This window comes from Juglans regia, chromosome 3, assembly GCF_001411555.2.
Source record: "Juglans regia cultivar Chandler chromosome 3, Walnut 2.0, whole genome shotgun sequence".
NCBI lineage: Eukaryota > Viridiplantae > Streptophyta > Magnoliopsida > Fagales > Juglandaceae > Juglans > Juglans regia.
In genome coordinates this window covers 16,882,918-16,906,926 of record NC_049903.1, presented here as the reverse complement: position 1 = coordinate 16,906,926, position 24,009 = coordinate 16,882,918, and the positions used below count along the sequence as shown (strand labels likewise).

The 24,009-nt window shown below is 35.0% G+C and overlaps 2 protein-coding genes across 2 annotated transcripts in view; both read right to left on the bottom strand.

Moving 5' to 3' along the window:
- Positions 1–109: 109 nt before the first annotated feature.
- On the bottom strand, positions 110–5,662 carry LOC118347993 (protein FAR1-RELATED SEQUENCE 5-like). The gene is made up of 3 exons (XM_035688708.1): positions 4,170–5,662; positions 3,220–3,373; positions 110–343 (listed from the first exon to the last, which is right to left on the bottom strand). Exons 1-3 carry the CDS (start codon positions 5,660–5,662, stop codon positions 110–112), a joined length of 1,881 nt encoding a protein of 626 aa, XP_035544601.1.
- Positions 5,663–14,040: 8,378 nt separating this feature from the next.
- The window catches only part of LOC118347992 (subtilisin-like protease SBT2.2), a 10,409-nt gene continuing 440 nt past the window's right edge, over positions 14,041–24,009 (bottom strand). Inside the window, exons 3-11 of the mRNA XM_035688707.1 lie at positions 23,673–23,943; positions 23,023–23,420; positions 21,861–21,956; positions 20,181–20,253; positions 19,473–19,755; positions 17,591–17,916; positions 17,166–17,436; positions 16,735–17,016; positions 14,041–14,682 (exon numbers count right to left, since the gene is read on the bottom strand). Of these exons, the coding sequence (XP_035544600.1) occupies positions 14,261–14,682; positions 16,735–17,016; positions 17,166–17,436; positions 17,591–17,916; positions 19,473–19,755; positions 20,181–20,253; positions 21,861–21,956; positions 23,023–23,420; positions 23,673–23,943 (2,422 nt within the window). The 3' untranslated portion in view covers positions 14,041–14,260. The remainder of the gene's footprint in view (positions 14,683–16,734; positions 17,017–17,165; positions 17,437–17,590; positions 17,917–19,472; positions 19,756–20,180; positions 20,254–21,860; positions 21,957–23,022; positions 23,421–23,672; positions 23,944–24,009) is intronic.

Below are 24,009 nucleotides of genomic sequence, written 5' to 3'. Positions count from 1 at the left end.
AGCAACCCACTTTGCCGCAACCTTGAGTTTTGACCAAAAAATTCCTTCAACCCACTTCGGCACTATTGAAGAAGCTCTAGACCAGAGTTGGAAAAAATTAAAAAAAGGTTCACTCGATTGAAATCCTTAAGGGGGGAAGAAACCGAGACCCAGGAAGGCTCTTACCCCGGCCATCCTCGATCTTGAGGACGGAGTAGCGTGACGAGTTAAGGATGCTCTCGACGGTGCTCTCGCAGCGAGCCTTGCAGGAAACGATCCTAAGGCAACCCGACCAGATCTTGTAGATGGCCACCTCCTGGATCACCAAAAGGGTCTGCTCCAACGCGGCCTCATCGTCCTCCTCCTACGGCTAGTTAAACGACATAGTTCAATTGTGGGTGATTTTCACTTTTGGGAGAAAGAATGAAGATGAGAAAGGAAAGGAGATTCGGGGCAGAAGGTGAGGTGGAAGAAAGTACATGAGAGAGAAACAAAACGTAATAGGCAGATTATATACCTAAAAACCGATCCGACCCGAACAAGACCCTGCTTATTCGGGTCGAGTTCACGCCTTTATGTTACCGGGTCGAGTCGGGTCGGGGGTAAATCAGTGTTTTTTTAATCGGGTTGCAGGCCTAGATATGGGCATGGACTAATTTATTGGCTTCATTGCAAATTTCTTAATTTTATTTCTATGCACTTTATTTACCACATATTGTTTGTTGGTGCTCCACACTCGGGATAGCAATTCGTGTTTGTCCGTCAACTTTCATTTTTGTGTTAAGTTATGGATGTCAAACTTATATATATGGTCAACCCAAGTATGACCCATTTAATTAAATGAGTCACCCACAAATCGTGTACGTCTAATAAATAACTCATGTTAGCTTGACTATAACATAGTTCATTTAATTTGTTTCAACTCGTTTTTTACGTAAATAGGTTGAGTTGATGCAAATATTTTATCTAATTACCTAATTAAAAACTTCATATTTTAATTAATTATATATTCTATCAACATAATTAATTATATGCACATTCACAATTAATTCTTATAATATGATCAAATATATTAGATAATCAATATTCACAATTCTAATTAATAAACGTAATCCATATTCTTATTATATATTAGAGAATACCTGGTGGCCGGTCCATCCGACCTTCTTCAATAAACAGCCCACTAATACTTGGCTGCCACGTATACAATTTATTTCACTTAATCTACATCTGCCTACACCCGAATGGATGCATATCTGCTATTCCCGTGTGCTTTTGTCCATTCTCTAGTTCGTCGTCTACCCTCCATCCCCCATCCCCTCCATCCCATTCCCAAACAGAGCTCGACACAGACAGTATTCTCATACCTGTTCCATCGTCGTCTTCTCCTCCATCTCCCATCCCCTCCATCCCATTCCCAAACGGACCTCGACCTAGACGGTATTTCTCATACCTAAGGTATTTCTACCCCACGACAGAACTCGACCCAGCGACAACTCGACCCCCAACGGAGCTCGACCCGTACGGTGGCATGGAGGGAACTCCATTTCCAGAGAAAACGGTAAGATCTCTGGTTTTAATTTTGTTTTGCCCCTTTCACAGTTTAAATAGAAAACGATAATGATGATTTGTCAATGAGCTTTGTTGTGTGAGATGATTGATTCTTTTAAGTGTGAATTTGGTGCTTGCTTGTAAGTGTTAATGTAAACGGGTGAAGAAGAAAGGGGAGAAACCGATTAGAAGCTCAGAAAACATGATGCACAGAAAGTGTTTGATAAAAGTTCTAAGAAAAAAAATTATGCTCAAAGTGGATCAAATTGTTGATCAAATTGTCGGTTTGACATTGTATTAGCGTTGGCATGGGCCTATTAACAGTCTAGGTGTCAATATTAACATGTTAATGTAGCACTAAGTGTAGCACTTATATATAGGTGTTAATGTAACAATTGTTTTTGTATACCATTGTACATGTAACGATGATGGTTAGTCTTATGAAGTGCAATATGCTTCGATCCATGTGAGCTGTTTGGTATTAATAAATTAAGTTTGAATTGGTAAGATTATGTTCGGCTTTTGAAAAGGAGGCATACGAGCAATAGGCTTTAATGTTATTTGTTGTAATAAAGCCATTAATAAAGCTTCAATATTGAAGATTCCAGCTTCAATAAGCTTCAAGATTCCAGCTTAAATACGAGCAATAGAACATAACTTTTGACTAACAGTTTAAATACGAGCAATAAGCTTCAAGATTCCAGCTTCAATTTTCACTAACAGTGTTTGTGCCATAGTGATTTGCGGGAAACAATATTGAATTGATGACCATGGTGATGGCCATCTTCTAATCAAAACTGCACAGATCTGAAGTAGAACATAACTTTTTTTGCACTAGCATGATAGTTTCTTTTATGCACCATCTGTTAGCATTGTTAAAATTAATGACTTTTCAATATGATGACAGTCAAGGAGAAGTTCGAGCTCTCATTCTAGTTCAAGTTCTTGGACTGCAAGAGGGGAAGATAAAGGTAGCTTTGAGAGACCACTTTGCTACTGTGGCTGCCAAGCGAAGCTACGTATTTCTGGAAAATCTAATAGTTTTGGTAGAAGATTTTTCAATTGCCCAAATTATAAGATGGGTAAACAATGTGGATTTTTTGAGTGGATTGATCTCCAAAAAGAGCAAAACAACTGTTGTAAGACGGCCTTGGAGTTAGCTGAACTGAGGAACGACAGGGTACTTAATGAGCGGCTACGCATCGAAGAATCCAAATTTAAAGCAATGGAGAATAAGTACAAGGGAGTCTTGAAAGTGTTAATGTTGTCATGGTTATTTTTTATAGTAGTTTGTGGTGTAATTGTTATGTATCCAAAAAATTACAATGGATCTCAATCAGTGCTACGACTCATGTAATGTGGTGTACTTTAATGTAATGACTACTTTTATTAATGTAATGACTATATCTTATTATGTCCTAACAGTTGAATATTGCACATCACAATATTTTCTCAAACTGAAATATTCAATTCCAAATAAATAGAAGATGGTTCCAATAGAAGTACAAGATGTCTAGAAATAAATACAATATAGTTCAGTTTCTGTAATAAATACAATACAATACAATATAAATACAAGAAATACAATATGGTTCCAAAAGCTTTCTTCAGTTGCCTTGAATACATAATTCGGCACCTCCTCCCACTTATAACCAAAACCAAAAAACAGCTTCTCCTCGCCGTTCTTACATCGCTGCTAGTACACCAAGATTTCCTCTGATCACTTTTCTCACCAAACAAGGAGAGAGCAATTTGGATTGGTTCTATAGGCTTGGTATCAATCTCACCCATAATAAAAATATTAAGAAAATGAGTAGCACTCTCCCAAACTCTACAACGCAATCTGCAAATGATTTAAATCAAAATTAGCTTACCCCAAAGCTTTTTATGCCTTAACACGCGCACACACACTCAAAATATACGAAGTCTTATGCAATAGGGTAACTATAGAAGCCTTTGCTCCTTTAAATATGGGAAATTGTAAGATTCTACAGGAATACAAGTGTTGTCTCCTCACAAAACACTAAGCTTACATGAAATGAAAGGGCTACTACAAATAGAAATTTAAGTGAAATGAATGTCTTTCAATACAGAAACCAAAGAGGGATGAATTCCATTTCCTTCCCAAGTAGAGCAGAGCTTCAATACATAAACAAACTAGTTCAGACATTACAAAAGATTAAAAAAAAGTGCCTAAAATCAATATTGGCTTTGGTCCAAAATTCAGTTGCAGCTTTAGTTACATGCTTACAAAGATCCAGTTTTCCCGAAGAATGGATTTTCAGGTATTAAATGTCACATAGAACTATAAGAGTGAAATGAAAATATAAAGTAGAGACAAACTCAATTAAATGTCCAGTTTTAAAAATTGCACTAAAGTATAGAAGATGAAACTATAAGAGTGAAATGAAAAAGAAACATATAAAAGTGCTGTAGATTAAAGCTCAACAATAGATATAGCTAAGCTAAAGAGAGGGAATATTTCACATACAATATATATTCAAAATGAAACTATGAATCCAAGTGTTCTAATATGTTGTCAGTTGTTGGCCCAAAATCCCTACAAAAATAACAACAAACTTTATTAGTTTCGTTAATTAAAAACCAGCAAAATACAAATAAGTACAAGGCTACTATACCTCACTGAAGGACAATTATTTTTAGCATGTCCCTCATTCTTGCAAATGCTACAACGTCTTTTCTTTGTTGTTTGTGTTTCCTTTGGGTTCTTCGCTCTCAAAGACTTTGGGCGCCCTTTTGTGGGCACCCGTGGAGGATCCTGCACCGTTTGTGAGAAGTTTGATATAACTTGACTTCTAGATGGTATACATTCATTGGTGGGCATCGTTTGTGAACATTCTACATGATCTTCCATTGCAAGCAACTCTTTGTAAACCTTTTCCAAAGCAAGTGTAAAATGATTGTGTTTTTTAGCTGACTGTGATGCAAGCTCAACAATGTCATAAAGTTGTATCATTGACTTGCTTTTTCTCATCGTAGCCTCATCTTGTACTTGCCGCACTTGGTCATCAGAACATGGTATGTCGGGAATGGGTCGACTCTTAGCATTAATAGTCCATCTGTCTAGAACATAATGTTGTGGCAATATATTTAACTTCGCTTTCTTGCCAAAAACACATAATATGTGCCTACAAAGAATCCTCATAAACTCCCACTTATGGCATGTATATGTAGCATGTCCTTCATCACCCTCCAAAGTCACGTGGTAAATAGGTGTTTCTTTACCATGAGCTGTCACTCCATATGTCTTGGCCTCACCACTCACATACAATTTTCTTGCTTGGTACCGTAGACTATTGAACAGCTCATCTTGGAAGATCGTGAAAGACTTTCTTGTATAAACAATCGCCGCCTCCTCTTCAATTTTAAAAGGTGTCTTCATTATCGCCCGCGTAGATTTTGTCCGCACATCCTTCTCTTTCTCTTTAAAGTAACGTGCATCTATAGCTTTCTCATACTGATGCACAAAGTCACTAACCATAGTGCTTGAACGAACATAATCTTTAAAAAATTTGTTCATGCTCTCACTCCTCTGAGTTGTTGACATACCAGCACAAAATGTCGAATGCAAGTAGGCTGGTACCCACTTATCCCGTCGGCTGTAAAGATTTTGCAGCCAAGTATTTTCTCCTAAGTCATACTTCACCATAATCAAAGCCCATTCTTGCTCGAACTCATCAGTAGTAATTGTCTCATGTATGCAATGACAAAAATCTTTTTGAAAGTCCAAAAACTTGTTGTATACATGGGCCAAGTGTTCGGGAAATTTTTGTAAAATGTGCCACAAGCACAACCTATGAGTTGTATTCGGGAGTACCTCTACAATTGCCTTAGCCATCACCTTGTCATCATCGGTAATTATCGTTGATGGGGCACGCCCAAGCATTGCTTCTTGCCATGTTCTCAATAACCATGTATATGATTCTCCCGTTTTATTAACCAACAAAGCACAACCGAACATTATGGTCTGGTGATGATGATTAACTCCAGAAAATGGCACAAATGGCATCTTATAAATATTGGTAAGGTAAGTGGCATCAAATGTAACAACATCCCCAAAATATTGATATGCAGCTCTTGATCTCGCATCAGCCCAAAAACAGCTTCCCATACTCCCATCCTTGTCAACTTGCATGGAGAAAACAAACCTAGGTTCTTTGAGTTGTCAATCAAGAAAGTATGAATATAACTTTTGTGCATCCCCTTCTTCAAATATTTTCCTCATTTTGCTTCCCAAGTAATTTTCTACATCCTTACCAATACAACCGACATTAAATTCACCACCTGAATCTTTACTCAACACCGACATTATTTTCCTTGTCGGTACACCGGATTCAGTCAAAGTCATAATAAGTTTTTTTTGGACTTTAGTAACTCCCATATGCCCACGAAGGAAGCTAGTACTTCTCGGTGTAAGTAGAATATGATTATATCCAACCACAAACTTGTTGACTATCCACTTTTCACCATCTTTCTTTATTCCCATCATTGCCTTACATCCAATCTTTGTCTCAGCGGGTTCAGGGAGTTGTCGATCTGTGTCTTTCCGACTTACTTGCCGAAATCCTTCCCTTGTGCAAACATAGTCTACTGCACAAAGAGTTTTATCATCTTTTGACAATCGAGTATGATTCGTCCGGATTGCGAATCCTTGTCGCCTTGCATATGCCTTGTAAAATGTTTGGGCATCTTCGACCTCCTCAAATATCATACCAATGAATGGCTCTAACGGACCACTACTTGAAGAGGGAATCACATTCACTCCATCTTCGACATTGACACTATCTTCAACATTCACATCACATTGAATGTTTTCACTTTCAGACTCAAGTTCATCACTATCAATATTATAAATTGGTTCCTTCAATGCAAAACCACATGATTATAAATCCATTAGTTATAGAAAATCAACAAAGCTAAAAATAAATAAAGAAGAGCATGATTATAACTCCATAATGAAAAATCAACAAAGCTATCAGGGTACTTTTTAGCTCTTATTTTCATATATATCTCTTTCTCTCCCTCTCTCTAGCTATATCTTATATCTATTCGGGAAACCAAAACGTAAAAAAGGAATTAAGAAAATTTACAAGCAAGCTGAAAATACAACTCTTGCTGCATGTCATAATTAATATACACTGAAAATATCTTTACACTCTTAAAGTGTAAAAATCAACAAAGCTATGAAAGATATGGTTGCATAAGCACTGAGAAAAAATATTCTCATGTAAATATTTTCAAGAAAGTAATCCTTCTTGCGGTCCTGGTCACTGACATTATGCTTTATTAGCAGGAACAGGCCAGAGATAATGATATTTCATAAGAATCATTGCATCATTATCTATTCATTCAAAGGCTAGTATTTGAAAGATGAACATATCATCAACATGAGTTTTTTATTCCAGGCCGGCTATCAAAACAAGCAAGCACAATCCATTTTTTTACCAACTTGTTCCAATATTATCATTTGTCAATTTCAAAACCCACATTCAATTTTAACTGAGATCAAATCCTTCTTATGGCTATCATAAGACAAAAATACAAGATGGGACAGTTTTGTGAACATTCAACACTGTGAAAAAATACAATATAGTTCATTCTCCATATTTTTTTTTCTTCAAATAAATCAACAATCTCTCAGCCAGTAGTGTAAATATTTATAATGTAAAATCTCTCAATCTTTAAACTGAAAGCCAAGCTAGATCCTCAAAATATAATGTGAAGTGAACTCTTTCAAACATTTTGTCAAACACTAGTAGTGTAAAGATTTATAATGTAAAAAAAAAAAAAAAAACAATACCTCTGGATAACCAAGGTCACTGGAGTCAGCCATGAACAACTGTTAGAATTTTCGAGCAACTATGGTGGGCGACGGACTTCCCAATGGCAGCGTAGTGGGTAACGAATTTCAAATTATTGGACTGGTTTTTTATGAAGTCAGTGTTTGCTCTAACATACCAAGGAGGACAACGACGGCCTTCAAGTGGTGGACTTGTGGCGGTGGATTCTGGCGGTGGATTCTGGCGGCAGATTTTCGCGATGGTGCTTTGCTGGTCGATCGACGCACGCGGGAGTGAAGATGAATTCTGTGTAGCCGCTGGTAAGTTTGAATTGTTTTACAACTCTATTCTGTGCGGAAGAGTGTACGCAGCTTATAATGTTATTTCTGATGTGGCGCCCAGCCATTGGTGGGCTGTTAATGTGCATAAAGCGGATGGACCGCTTAGCAGCTGCTCTGTATATATTATACCAAAAAGTTGCCATGCACAGTATAATATGCATGCTGCAGGTCAATTATAAGTTAATTTCGTGGTTAACTCGCAATTGAAATGCTTATGATCAATATCATGTTTAAATTTCGTGGTTAAATCCTAACTGTTTAAATTTGGATTGGGCGCACTTCACACTTACATCATCTTATCTAATTCCGGTGGGAAATGCACTAATATCATTTGATCTAGCCTGGTTTAGTTATACAAACTAAATCATCTCATTGTATCTCATATAATCATTATAACTTTTTCAAACTCTTACACAAAATATAATAAACAATTCAATTTTTTCAAATCACAAAATAAAAATAATATTTTATTCAATTTTTAATTTTTATATCATCTCATCTCATATGTGTAACCAAACGATACTAATGTAAGTATTCCAACCTTCCAATGAAAGTGATTTTTTAAATTCCTCGTCAATCTCCTTATCTTCTAAAATACTTTTGAAACTAAGAACAAAAACGCCATTTGGCCCATAACCCTCATTTGGCACAAACACGACCAATGCCATATTTGATTGTCATGAACATTTTAGAGACAAGATCTTGTTTCACAATTGGACATAAGTTATTAGCATCGATCTTCTTACCAATAATTTTAAAGAAAGAAGGTACTCATGTCATTTGTATTGAAATCGAAAAAGTACCGTTCTCAACTAGATCATATATAATTTTCCTCATGAAAACTTTGTGACTTACCTTTGACATAAGATTGGCTTCATTTGGCAACATAACTGTTTTTAAGTGTTCTTGGATATTTTGAAATATTTTGAAATATTTTCTTTTTAAATATCACTCAAATATAAAATATTTTTCAATTTCAAATCTTTAACTTTTTCATTTAAGTATTACCTAATCATTATAACTTTCACAAACTCTTAAACAAAACATAGAAAATAATACAATTTTTTCAAATTCTAAAACAAAAATTATATTAAAAAATTATATTCAAACAATTCTTTAAATTTATAATATTAATTTTATTCAACTTTTTTTTTTCTCTCATTTCCAAAACCCAATAAAACATTTTAACTCAAACTATTTCATTACGAGTAATTCTACATACAATTATAGAGTGCACAACCGTCGGACAGTCGTTTTGAAAAAGAGTAAAATCTACTATTAAAAAATTATTATTTTTTCATGTAGGTTCCATATTTACTCACTTTTTTTAAAGAAATTGCGTGGCGCTTGCGCACTTGATTACGTCCAAAAAATAATGCGGTAGTTGTCGCACAGCTTTGGGTTGTTGATTCTACAGATAAACAAATTAAAAGAATAGTAGAATGAACAAAAAAATTAAAGAAAAATATCAAATAATTAATGGAGAACATTAATTTTATCTCCATTAATTATAAATGCAAATTAAAGTGAAGCAAAGTGATTAACGGAAAAAATACTCAAATTTGACAAATAGTAAAGTATCGGGAATCCCTTGTACAGATTTGATATTTTAATTATTCTTAATTCATTGAATAACTCAATTGGGAACTCAATTTCCAAAATTCACAATTGGAAAGTATATATTTATAAACCAAGATTAAATCAAATGTAATTCTTTGAAAAATCAATTCACCATTTTTAAAACAAGTAAATTATTATCATTATTGAGAAAATCTAACGACGACAATATACTCAGAAAGCGATATTGCAACAAAGAATTAAATCAATATAGAAAAATAATTGATCCAAACATAATCAAAGAGCCAATCCATTCAATAGAAAAAGTATGACTGAATCTATAAACAGAATAAATTCTATGATTATTCGGAAAAGAAAACATCAACAATGAATTGAGAATGATAAAAAAAAATAATTTTAATAATTGAAAATCAAATACATAAATTAAAAATATCATCTAATGTGCAAGTTCATCCCTAATCTTACTTTAGAATTTAGTTACCCATAAATATAATGGACAACAAAAACCTCAAGAGAAAAATAAATCAAACAGCGTCATGGAAATTAATTTCATCTCCCCCTCTTCAAAATTGAGCCATATCCCATTTCTTAACCCTCAATTTCGTGCTAATGAAATACTTATATAGGGTAAAAAAGAACCTTAATGTCTTTCATATTCCTGCATACAAAATCGTCTAAATTTTAGGACTAAACTTGACAGCTACGTACTCACTTCAGGAGTTCAAATTTGAAAATTCTTATTAGATATTAGAGACAATTTTGTAGCCCTTTAAGATAGATTTCCAACGCATCAAGAAACACATCAATCCAATATTTGAACGGAAAGTTATGATCAAAATACTAAAATATATACAGGTTGTGTCTTCTAGCAAATTTCGGGCTGACTTTTTCCCTTGATCCGAATTACTCTCAAACTCCATCATTATCTTTATTTAAAGAGTCTTACACTCGTTGAAAGTTCTTAGATTGTTCCAATGTCTTGCACACTTGAAAGTCCTTTGAATTTAATTGGGTTTAGACTTATTCTTTTATAAACTCTGAAATTAAATATAAAAATATGCTCAAGAGTATTCTAAAGTAAATAGAAACTCAATTCAAGAATACACATTAATTCATATTATTTCTATTCACATTTCAACATTTTAGTCCAATAATAGAATATTTAGAGTATACTTTCGTACACTCATCAGCACTCCATGATTGCAAATATCATTTTTCTTTTATTACTATTCATAGATATATTGAGATATTTTAAATATCTAAACAGGACGTAAGACTCTTGTAGAACTCTAGGTCTCTTGTCCAAGTTGATGATTACTCCTAACAACTCGATCCATACGACCATGTGATTCATTAACAATCTTGCACCAACACATGTTATCATTATAGATACTTACAAGTAACTATATGTAACTTTTTCCTTACCTTCTTTTTCGAGTATATGAAGGAAGAGAACTTCATAAACTCTATCAAATTTTTTGAAGCAATTAAATCCGATATTGTATCATTAAGGGTTGCAACTTTCTGCTTCAATACCGCAATCCCCCCTATCGAGATTGTACCAAAATCAAGACTTGAAAAATTGGAATCGGGTAAGAACCGATTCAATAAATCGAGTGATTCAATAAATTGAATAAAGTAATTCAAATAATTTCATTAATAACATGTAATCTATATATTTAAGTACCTCGATGTCGACATTTTTTTGCCTCATATATAAAGAAGATAAAAATCATTAAATTATAAGCACATGACAAATATAATAAATTATTAAGTACATGACAAATATAAGAATTGTCGTCAATCTAGATCATTTTTGAATCAGTAAGAATCGAATCGAACCGATTTTTCGAATTAACCTTATCAAAAATCATTTTTGTGACGATCAAATCATTTGCTTCGATCGTTGAGGAATACGAGCCCGGACCTTATTATATATCGATAGTACAATTGCATTTTTTTATTTGCATCTCTATGCATTGTATCTGCCATATATAACATGATACTTGTCCGGAGTAATTATGACCTTCCCTTCTTGTATCTCTTTCTTATAAGATTAATACAATATTTACTCATAAAAATATATACATTTAAGCACCACCAAATTAATTACCGACTTTAACTTGATTTTCTTTCTTGCTTGGGTAGTATATATTTTTTAAAATTATCACGTAAAAGATTGCGTGACGTTTACGTACTCATACTCTATGATTGTAGTTATTATTTCTCATATATATAAATATTATGGAGCAGATCAAGCTAAATTAAAATTTAAAATGGTGGGCTCACTGAAATGTCATGACACGCAATCGTTGATATGCATGCAACCGCGCGTAATATTGGTGGCACGTACGTACGCATATTTCACTGCATTTATTACTATATATTAAGAATCAGTGTTTGGATGTTAAATTGAATTGAGTTGAATTGAGATAATTAAATATTATTTTTTAATATTATTATTATTTTAAAATTTAAAAAAATTAAATTATTTATTATATTTTTTTAAAAATTTAAAAAAATTATAATAATAAATTGAGATATGATTGAGAAGAGTTTAACCAAACCTACCCTAATTTTCTTAATATCTTGTTTGTATAAAATTCGGGTAATATGGCACTCATTTCAACTCCTCTGCCACATTTAACGTTTAACGCTGAAACACTGCATCTTTGGTATCGTATACACATATAAATCTCCGACTGTTTGGCACAGCCATCAAGAGCCATGCATCCCCTAGCTAGCAATAAGTTAAGACTTCTTAAATCCAGAGGTAGATCAGGTTTCTTCTCTATATAAACCCCTGCCATAGAGTAGAGCTCTTTACCTGTGCTCTCTCTCTCTCTCTCTCTCTCTCTGAAGCCATGGGTTTCCAGAGTTCTTCTGCAAGGGTGATCTTAAAGCTCATTTTCATCTCAAGCTTGATTGTGTTCATCATTTTATAGCATCAAGTGAAGGTCGCCAACTCGTGAAATCACAAGCTCAAAATGCAGGAAATGGAAAGGAAAATGGAGAAAAAATGGAGCAATCAAACAAGAACAAAGATGATGATCATGATATGAAGGATCACTTGGGTGAGATGAAGAACTTGCCACCTCTTCCGGGAATACTTCCATTTGCACCCCTTATTCCCCAGTTTCCATTTCCGCCACCTATTACTCAGTTCCCGTTTCCTCCTCCATTTGAGATTCCTGGAATCCCCCCAGTGCCTAGGATTCCTATGTTACCACCCCTCCCTCCAATATTCAATATTCCACCCATCCCCTTCCTCTCACCTCCCCCTGCTTAAGTTGCCATGCATGTCAAAAACTCTCTCTCTCTCTCTCTCTCTCTCAGTTTTGTATCATGTTCTACTTCTCTTTTAAATATTGTGAAGGTGTGTTTTGGTTGTAGCTAGGCTTTGTAGCACACATGAGTTGCCTTTTCTTTCACTGTTAAGTAGTTATTGATCAGATGATCATTTGTCTTCTGGAGTTGGCCAACAAAGTTAAGGTTGTGTTTGGATGTTGAAGTGAGTTGAGTTGAGATGATAAAATATTGTTAAAATATTATTTTTTAATATTATTATTATTTTGAAATTTAAAAAAGTTGAATTATTTATTATATTTTATATTGAAATTTGAAAAAGTTGTAATGATGAGTTAAGATGAATTGAGATGAGTTTGAGATCCAAACGAGTTCAGTTGAGAAGTTCAGTTGAAGACTTGAAAGATATTCATGAGAGCAGCCAAGCTTGCTTTACCTTGCTATACAGTAAAGCTTGATCAAAGACCATGCAATATTTAGAGATATACTGATGATCAGCCCCAACATGCGCATGAAACTAATTATAATTTATAACTCTCTGAAGTGCTTTCCAATCTGCTCATTTACAGCCTTAGACATGCAATAATAATATTATTATATTATAAGAAGTAATCTCCGGGTATTGAGGAGCTAAGCAGTGAAATTGTTTTCATTCATGTAGAGAAAACTGTTTTATTTATATCCAGTTATTTTCTATCAAAATGAATATTCTTTGCAAAAATGAGTCTATTCTCGTCATAAATAACTCGTCATAAATACTCGTTATTTTTATAGTATTGACTTTAAGAATCCTTACTGAAACTCTAATTAGATCTAATTATAAGTGATTTTGGTAGAATCAAAGTCATCTTAATTTAAAGGACCCTAAGCTAATGATCCAGCTAGCTTATGGCATGCAGTACACAGATATTTAATTAGTTGATGCTTAATGAAAATAAACAAATAAAGAAGAATGGAATAATAAGATTGTTTGTCTATTGACTTTATATGATCAGATTCTAAACTAGTAATGTATAGTTTTAGTGCTCTAGTGGGCATTTAAAAGCAATTATTAGAATTTCGTTGTATTTATTTACATTTATTTTTACGACAAAAAATAATTTTTGTTGTTAAATTTAAGTAGTCTCACATATATTTTAAACTAGAAAGTGATTTTTGGCAATATTTTTTCTTTTGATGCCAAGAAATTACTTGTTTAAAGTCAATTTCTTAATTGCAAGGATGCTAATCGTTTGGTTTTAGTGTTCTAGTGGGCATTTGAAATAACCATACATATTGATGTGTCGACTACTAAAATTGTTAAAATTTTAAAATTCAAAATTCAAATTAAAAAAGAAAACAATGATAAAATAAGACTATTATTCAATACGTAAAATAGTGTACGTAAAATTATAAGTACACGTAACGCAACTCAATGTTAAAATCGTCTCCATGATTTGCTTAAAGTTCAAATTGGCTCTTGGAGAGAGAGAGAAAGAGAGAGAGAGATGACTGATGGTTATCATTCAACCATTGTATCTATGTTAGCAAAAGATGCTTCAACATTTACATGATAATGAATAAAAAAATGGTTAATACATCTAGCAAGACCAAGTAAAGAGAAGGGAAAAAAAAAACAAAAGAAATGAGAATTATGAAACACAAGAAAAGAAAAGGAAAACAAAAACAAACAAACAAGAAAACACTACATAACATCATCAGCCATTAGTAATGTTTGATGAGAATTTGAACGCCGACTGATAGAGGAATGTTGACACTATGACCTTGATTTCCAAAAAGTCGGATTCTCCCAAAGCTGGCAACAGAACTGTTCATAGTTGCATTGAGGTATACACTCAAGATCTGTCTCTCCCCACTTGCAATAGTGAAGCGCGTTGGAACCACTTTAACAGATACCCCAGAAGGAGGACTCCAACCAACATTGTAAGTCTCATTTCCAGCAATGTTGATCACTGATCTCTGTACTGTTGTAGACTGGTTCAGTTTTGATATCACGATGGAGGGCAAGTTCAGGTCAGCTCCATTGATGGTAGAATTATAAACCCAACAGTTTTGACCAGTGTAATTCAAAACCACAGGAGCAGATCCATTAATGCCGCAAAGAAACTGCATATAGTCATCATAACCTACAATAAAAGGCACATGATGCTTCAGACTTTGAATCAGATGCATGCATTAATTGGCATAGAAAAGCACTATTTAAGAATTTCGATGGATATTCAAAATGGGGGGACAGATAGAATAGAGATGCAATTGTTTATACATTATCATTATCTGATTATTCTATATGCAATATGCCAACTAAACGATATTAACATACTTTTTTGATGATGCATGAGAAATTCTGGTAATCTTGCAAATGCAACAAGTCTTTAATAATGTCTTTTACCTGGTCCTAGGACCTGTGTAATGCGTCCCCATCACATGAAACAGGAAAATCATCGGCTTCATACCAATGGGACATGGCCCCTAGAAATTGTTTGCATTCAAGGATTCAAACCTTAAATCCAGAGGAAGCATACCACCAAGACCAAAGTTCTTACCACTTTGAGCCAACCCCTACTAGAGGTTAATTATGTCAACATGTTTAGAGATTAAAATAAAACTCATGATTGCATTTAACATTCCATGGACCCCATGAGAGGAACCTTCACATGAGAAAATAATTAGGTGCAACCAATTCTTGATTGATTCTTGACTTCTGCCTCAGAAAGTCAATCAACATAGATGCTCCATCTTTCTTTAATAGCTTCTTTTAGTAAAACACCTCTATCCTCATTTAATACTAGTCTCTAGTGTTTCCTTATTTTAGCAAGTCAATATAAAGCTCATCATAAGCTTTAAATCTAGCATTTTCAGCTGCCTTATATCTTGTTTGATGCTTGGACAAAGATGCCAATTTTTACAGGAAACACAAACAAGTCGGCCGAAACAGACTTGGGCTTTTTGTGTGTGACAGATACAAAGTGCAACAATAAGTAGAAATTTGATTCAATTTAAAATACCGCAAGGAAATGTGCAAGACATACAAGAAAGAGACTGATCAGAGGGTTCAAAAACATGTTGTAGGTTATGTTTATAGACAATATTAGAAATATAATGGTGAAAAAGGATTTGGCTAGCCAACCCAAAGCACTGGGGAAATTCTCTTTTTTACACTGGAGAATTAAAGCAGTCGTGACAGCAAAATTAACTTTAGAATGCAAAAGTAAAATTTAACCCTTCAAACTACCATTCCCTTTCTTCAATATGATCACCAAACTACCAAAGTTGACACTCCCCCTCAAATTAACTACTAAAGTACCTTCATAATATGACTACTAAAGTCCCAAGTTGTTACTAACCCCCAAACTACAAGCCCTTTTATCATTTGCCCCCTCCTTTAAGACCTAACCATTAAGATGCCATCTCATCTTTCCCTTTTTTGCTTTTGTTGTTTGGAGCTTAAAGGTTATGGTTCAGTTTAAGCTGCAATCTATGATAACAGCCATATCTTAACGAGTGGGTAATTACAACTTATATTTCAAACACAGGCCTGAATGATAATTTTGATAGCTTAATGATCATATTGCAAAAAGAATCATAGTTAAAAGGAGTAAAGTGTCCTATTCTCATACGTAAACCATTCAGATGCTCACTTGCATTTTTGGTGTAACAGCAATTTATGGGCCATCTAAACAACCATTGTAATTCACAGCTACAGATTGTCCACGCAACACTTGTAGAATTTCCTTAACATATACATGAAACTCATTTTTTTAATAAAAAAAAGAACCTATATGTCTATTTCTCATTATGGGCCATCTAAACAACCATTGTAATTCACAGCTACAGATTGTCCACGCAACACTTGCAGAATTTCCTTAACATATACATGAAACTCATTTTTTTAATAAAAAAGAACCTATATGTCTATTTCTCATATTTATATGGACTAAGTTTTTCCAAGTGAAATCCAAAATGAAATGATAATAAAAACTAAAAGTTTGTACCAAATTTAAATCCAAGAAAAAATCAACCTTCACAATATCCCAACCGATTTCCATGAATTTGACCAATCAAGAATATACACTACATGTACTTGGTCTTTTTTTTATATCAGTAATTGAACATTTTATTAAGAAAATGCAAAAGGCATAATCCAAGCACACAAGATCTATATATGTAAGTAGACTTACTGGAGTAAAAAATCAAACCCGGATCCAGTGCCGCAGTTGCATTCACAAAACCACTACCCATGTCAAATGGTGTTGCTGGAGATTGGTTCAGATCTGGGTTGGCATAGGCACGCTGAGCCATTATTGGTCCACCCGTCTTGTTGCATAGAGAAGCAGTCGTGGAAAGGGCAGATGCAATGGCTGAAGGACTGAAACTAGGGAACTTTTGCTTAATCAGTGCTGCCAGCCCAGCAACATGAGGAGCAGCCATGCTCGTCCCGGACATCATTGCAAAGCTCTCACCTAATTGTGAATAACGATTATTAGTTAATTTGTAAAGTGAGTTTCAAATTATTTGTAAACCTTGAAATTTAGAGGGAACAAAATTTTTGTCTATGAAAATCATTTTCCTTACAAATCACAATTGCCATGTCATGGCATACATATTATACCTTGGAATTCAACTGAGTCAGTGCCAAGAGAACTCCAAGCAGCCCATATGAAATTCCCGGGAGCTACCAAGTTGGGTTTCATTATGTCAGCATCCTCAAGAAAATTGTCTTCTGGATCTGGTCCTCTAGCTGAATAATACATAACCTTTGGAGCCGAATTACTGTAGTTTGCTTTTAATCCACCAACAATGCGTGCAACTGCCCCGTATCTAATAATTTTCTTCGTAAGCCCATCTCTCTCCAAAGAAGAATTGTAATATTGGAGTAAAATCTGTCAGATAGCTCATAAAAATGTTAGCACCAGAGAGAGAGAGAGGGTTACTATGTACAACCAACTTCATCACTCAGGTTCCATCTACAGTCATAAGTTTTGAAAATGATCAAACAGAACACAAAACCACACACAATAAACACAGGCCCCACACCTTGGAATCATCTGGTGATGGAATTATGATGCCAGGCATTTTCAGTGGAACTGGATTAAGCTGAAAACCAATTACAAAAGGATCCATATAGAACACAACACCAGCTGCACTGAGGTTTTTGGCAGTTTGTAAGGCCTGCTTGACAGTTGAGAGCCCAAGCACAAATCGAATTGAATAGCTACAGATCAAAAGGTTCCCTTGGACAAGATCTTGATTGAAGCTACTTGAGCCTTGGCATTCACCCACGTACATATCACTGGCAACCGAAGTCTCATTGTTTAAAGCATGAATTGCAGATATCAGTTTGTACGTAGTATCAGTTCCAGCTGAACAAACAAGAAACAAATCAGCTTATCTTTCAATTCATTTTTGGGTGCATTCGTGTATATACATCAAAGTTGCAAATGCATGCATAAGACGTTAGCCATAATGTCCATTATGCAAAGATCAGATAAATATTGATGTAACCTAGTGCTGAAAGCAATGTGTCAATAAAAACAGATATGAGAGCAGGTTGGATCATCAATAGTCTATTTGAGATGGTAATATATACAGGTTATGGACCACATACTGTTCAAATACCATCCATCATCCATCGTCGAATTGGACAAACAGGTTTAGATTTCTCATGCACATCTCCTAATCTTCTTTCTTTTTTTTTTTTCTCTGAGCATGTGCATCTTAACCACATACTCCACTGAAAGATGCCCGGGTGATTCCAAGACCCACAATTGCAAGAGGACTTAGTGCTCAAATTACTCCATCTAGTAAAAAGTTGGGCAATAGCTTCATAATTATTTAAATACAAAAATTGAATTATACATGAATAAAACAAATGCAAGTAGCAAAGTCAAAGAAATATAGGATTTAAGCACATATAAGGGAACTCTAACTATTCTTTTGATTTTATCCTGATAAGTACTGGACTCTGATTATTCTGAAGTCAAGAAAGAATAATAATAGGATTGGAAATATAGAGTGCTTTTTCAAACTATTCATATCACAGTTTTCAAACCCTGTCTTCCTCTGGAATAGAGTATCCAAGTGAATACTTGATTTTCAACAATAACGGGGTCACCGCCTAGGTTGCAGCCCTCCCCTTCAAATCGATGTGTATTAAGGTGGAATAGAAGTTTAGGTCAATACTCAAATACATAAAAGAATCTCATATTTGGCACCCCTACACCATGAAATAAACTAATAAAGTTCCTATCTTGCACCTAAACTCATGATACTTTTTTTTTATAAGTAAATATAAACAAATAGATTTCGACCCCAAACCTAAACTCATAATACAGAGCAAGCTATGTGAGAGGATTGAAGGAGGAAACTGAAATACAGGTGTAGGGGAAGCAGAAGCCATCTATTTCTAATCCTCACTATGATAACTAGTGCTAAATACAAGCCGGGTGTGCAAGCCCTTTGTAAAAAGGGAGACCCATCATAAAAAAGATAAAATACGGAGTTTTTCGATTGGGTCCCACTTTTTTTAAAAGGCTTGCACTGAGCTTGCATGCCTTGGGCATACACAAATCATTTTCCTTTTGAAATAACTGAAACATTCTGAACAGATATATTTTCTATCCTTTCTAATATTTTGAAAAGATGAATAATTGATGGTACATGACACACCCTCGTTATATCCCAGTGGTGATTGACTAGAATATGGTGGGCCTTGATAAATTATAGCTGGTGTCGTGTCACTACGAATTCCTATTCCCAACAAAGTTAAATTGTTAGAATGGATAAAGAAAGAATGTATTGATTACATGATCGTTTATACAGGGAATGAAAGAGGTGTTCAATGATTTCTAATTCCGAGTAACTTGGCCTATAAAGGGAATGAAAAGGGATGAGCTTGATACTTGAAAAACAAACTTACGTGCAAGCCCAACTCCATGAATGGTTACATTATTGCCAAGGATTATAGAGTTACTGTAGCCTCTATCATGAGATGCGGCACCAACAGTAAAGATCCAAGGACTGAAGGAAGACATGCTCTTAGGTGATGGTCCAGTATTGCCAGCAGCTTGCACAACAAAAATACCAGCCTTTACAGCAGATAACAAAGCCATGTCTATGGGATTAAAAAATGTTGCAAGACCAGGAGGACGTCGATTGGGAGTGATCGATAAGCTTATTATGTCAACCCCGTCCTGAGCTGCCTGAAATGCACATTTTCTAGTTTAGTGGCACAGATAGATATTCACTTATGGATGAATGTTGAATAGAAAGGCTTAAAACTATTAAAACTATTCTAAGAAAGATGAATAGATTAATTGACACCCACTTTCCAAAAAGTATTTCGGTGGAGATCTAATGGACTAAAAAAACATGATACAGAAATGCAAATGGTTACAGATAAAAGATATGCAACCAACAGTGTCTATATCAAGGGGAAAATACAAAAGAATCCAAAAATCTCTCCAAATTAGCATTGATTTACCACTAAATCAGGACAAAGAGAACTAGCAACAAAGCTTAATGTCGAGCATGTCATATGTTACCATGCCAGATTCAAACCTCCCATCAGGGTACATCGTGAATGACAGAAGAAGACTATTAGCAGCAAAAGACCAATAATATCTACCTGGTCTATAGCAGCAACTACATCTGCAGCAAAGCCTCCAAAACTCTTGTACAATGCCTTGTAAACAGCAATGCTGAAAAGATTGACATCTGGTTAATACACAAACAAATAAATATATAAACAAAAATGATATAGACACACCTACAGAAATCAGTACAGAAACATTTTTTCTTTTTCCTTTTTTGGTTCAATTAGTTAGGGTTTTTAGTCAAGGAACTTTACTGAAAAGCATTTCAAGAGTGAATCTTTTGAGGATGATGCGACCTGCACAGAATGAGAGGAAATAGAAGCAAGGAAAGAGTACTTGGAGAAAAAATAGAGAGAGCAACGGAAACAACATTGAGCTCAATGAAATTGTAGTCCATGGAAAGCAACGGGTGCATAAAACGAATGGAATAACTACCCCTATCTCATGTACCTTTTCTTTACATTCCCTTTCCTCCCACAGAATGGTTTTGGCACATCCAAGAGGAAAGAGAACACTTTCTTTCTCTCTCTCAAATCTCAAGTTCCATTTCCCTCCATCCATAAATAGGAAAAAGGAACACTTTTTTTCTCTGTCTCAAATCTCAATTTCTGTTTCCCTCCATCCGTAAATAGGAAAAAAGAACACTTTCTTTCACTGTATCAAATCTCAATTTCTGTTTCTGTTTCCCTCCATCCATAAATGGGGAAACCCTTTCTTTTCACCCTTTGACATCCTTTCACTTTCCATGACAATTCCCTCCATTAAATGTAGCTCTAGGGTGAAGCTAAACCATTGAAATTGATGAATTTGCACCACTAAATGTCTTAATCACTATATCACTTCGTCAATGTAAAATGAACTGAAGGCCTAACCAACTGGACAGCCGTGACCAAAATCGTCATTATGAATTAAATTTAAAACAGAATATGACATGGGTTGCATAGAAAATAAAATAGAGCTAGAAAATGGAAAATGATAAGCAAAATATTTTTGCAGGCCTAGGAAGAGAAACAATGAGAAGCCAAATTAGAACAGTTAGGATGGCCACAGAGAAAGTATAGAAATCTAAGTTCTACCAAAACACGCATTAAGAGAAAAAAAAATTCATTGGTGTTCTTAATTACTCAATCTTTGAAAGGATTATAATTTTCAAATATTCAGCAGCATATCTGAAAAGTAAATTTGACAGTTTTTCAACGTTTTGAACCACATCCACAAAAGGTGCCAACTAGCCCACCATTCAAGCCTTCTCGGGTTTATACCCAAAGCATAGAAACAAGTTTTGCCTTCATCAAGTTTAGAAATTTATGAGAAGGAAAAGGCTACCTTAAATTGTACAGCTCACCATTGCCTTGCCCCCCTCCCCCCCAAAAAAAGGAAAGAAAAAGAGTGAAGAAAGAGGAGTATAACTTTTTTGTTCACAGGCTTTGTTAAGTACTGAAAACACAAATAAATGGGTAACAGGAGTATATTTTATTTATTCTGTGATACTTCAGGTTGATTGTGGTAGGGTCTCACATTAGGATGGAACGGGGAAAATGCAGCGAGTGTAGAGCTGTAATAGTGCATCTTATATTAACAGCCAATTTCAGAATGTGGAGTATCTTATATCTACACAAGGTATGTGTACCGCTAAAGATACATATTAAAGATGACTAAAACAACATGAACAACAACAACAACAAACCAATGCTCAGATATGGACTAATTACTGTGAATGAGGAGCCATCCCACTCGCATTTCCGAAGTGATGACCAGCAACTACCACTGGAATCCCATGGTTTCCTGCAGCAACAGAAGCTGTGTGCCTGTATATCAAGACTAGACTCATCAGTGACCTTTTCGGATATTTTAATAGACTTCTGTAATACACATAGAAACATCTAGACTGTTGCAATGCTGATGAACTAGTAAATCTAAGGTCTTTTTATATGAGAAATAATAATGATGATGATGATGATGATGTCATCATCATATAATATGAACTCCTTTTTCATGTGGTTTTTGGAAGCAAAAGAAGCCATATAAAGATTACACAGACAGACATATACTCCTTATTATGGATAGTTCAATACACTGAAACCAGGAAAACTATAATAAAGCAAGAACAAGAGAATACTCGTCTAACATATGCCGTGGCCCATGCCAATGTCGGTGTATCTTAGGGAGGATGCTAGCAAAAAAAAAACTTTTCCATGTCATACAGCAATTAAATAATAGTGAGGTGTATGGTTTGTACATAATTATAATTGACATGACCAAACCCCATAAAAGACTAGGTGGAGCCAAAATAAAGTAATAGAATGATAATTACAGCTAATAGAACCTTTTTTTCTGCTACCTTTCTTTATTTTATCAAGAGGGAAGTTAACCTGCCCTTAAGGTATTGTATCTGAATGGCTGCAATAATTTTTTTCCTTCTTTCTTTTGTGGAAGATTTGAAACTAAGACTCAATAAAAAAAAAGAGTTGAACCTTACCCTCATAAAAGAAAAACAAAATGAGCCTAAAACATACTCCATTCCACCCGATTCCTTTAACCACACAAACTAATGCCTACATTATATATCCCTGATAAATTGCAATAACAGTTCATTTGGCTTCACATGAACATCTCTAAGATGGGTGCCTAATCTGGATGCCAATTTCAACTCTGGCATATGAACTATGTGTATTTGTCAATTTGATACGCAATCCATGTGTTATTCATGCTGGCTTGGATTGCATAAAGCAGATGAATTCCCATGACACATGGATGAAAACGGGAAAAGTAAAAGTATTAGAAGTTCACCTTGATGCTAATTGCCAGAGGTGCAAAAGTAAAAAACAGCATGTCTATGCAAACAATCAACTAGGAAAGAAGAGAAACACTCACGTGCCATGGCCATCACCATCAAATGGTGATGCATAATCCTGAGTTGCATTGAAAATTCCTCTGGTTATAGCAGATGCTGCAAAATGGCGGGCCCCAATAAGCTTCCTATTGCATGAACCAGAGGGAAAGTCCCGAGTAACCTCACAGATGCCAGAAAAACGAGCTGGAACTGGATATGGATGTTCACAAATGTTATCAGCAAAACTCGGGTGTGTCGGATCAATGCCAGTATCAACAAACCCTATCACGATTCCTTCTCCGGCAGATTCAAAACCACCTACTTCAGTCCATGCCCCATGTGGTAGGCCCAAGAACTGTGGAGTATGAGTGGTTGCAGTTCTGACAGAGAAATCCAAAACCACATTCGCCACTTCTCTCCTCCTTGAAAGCTTCTCTGCCTTCAAGATTCACCAATTTCATATCAACAGTCTTTTCCCAGGTATGAATAGATAGCATGTCACAAAATACAGAGGTTTCTACACACATATGACATCTCAAAGTATCCATTCACAAAGCATCTAACGTGAAATACACAATCATTTCTAGCAAAAGCAAACAACTAAGTAACCGTATCGCTCCACAAACTTATTTTAAAATTAGAGTATTATGACAGGCATCACAATGATGGAGAAATTTAACTTATCTCATACCTGCCCTGGGGTAACAAGTACAGCGAAACCATTAATCACGTAGCGGTAGCTGTAAAGCTTGAGATATTGCTCCCCCCTTAACACCCGCCTCAATAATGAATCATGAACTCGAGCAATATAGGAATTATACCTCCGATCCGTTCTTGAAATATTTCCAAATCTGGAAAGAATACAATTAAAAGCATCATTGTCAAGTCCAGGCTCCGATTTTGCAGAATGGTTGAAAAAGGCCAGAGGGTGAAAAGATAAAGAAAGGAGAAATAAAGCTAGCCTGTTGTACGAAAATAATCATCCATGTTAGATTAATAATGGGCAGACAACTAAACAAGGTAATAGC

Bases quoted from the DNA above. Each gene is read 5' to 3' on its own strand.
- LOC118347993 (XM_035688708.1), bottom strand. From the start codon at position 5,662: ATGGGAAGCTGTTTTTGGGCTGATGCGAGATCAAGAGCTGCATATCAA. The intron at 3,374-4,169 runs GTATAGTAGCCT...AATCATTTGCAG, and splicing joins AATAATTGTCCTTCAGTGAG to ATTGCGTTGTAGAGTTTGGG. The intron at 344-3,219 runs GTAAGAACGGCG...AACTAGCCGTAG, and splicing joins CTTGGTGTACTAGCAGCGAT to GAGGAGGACGATGAGGCCGC.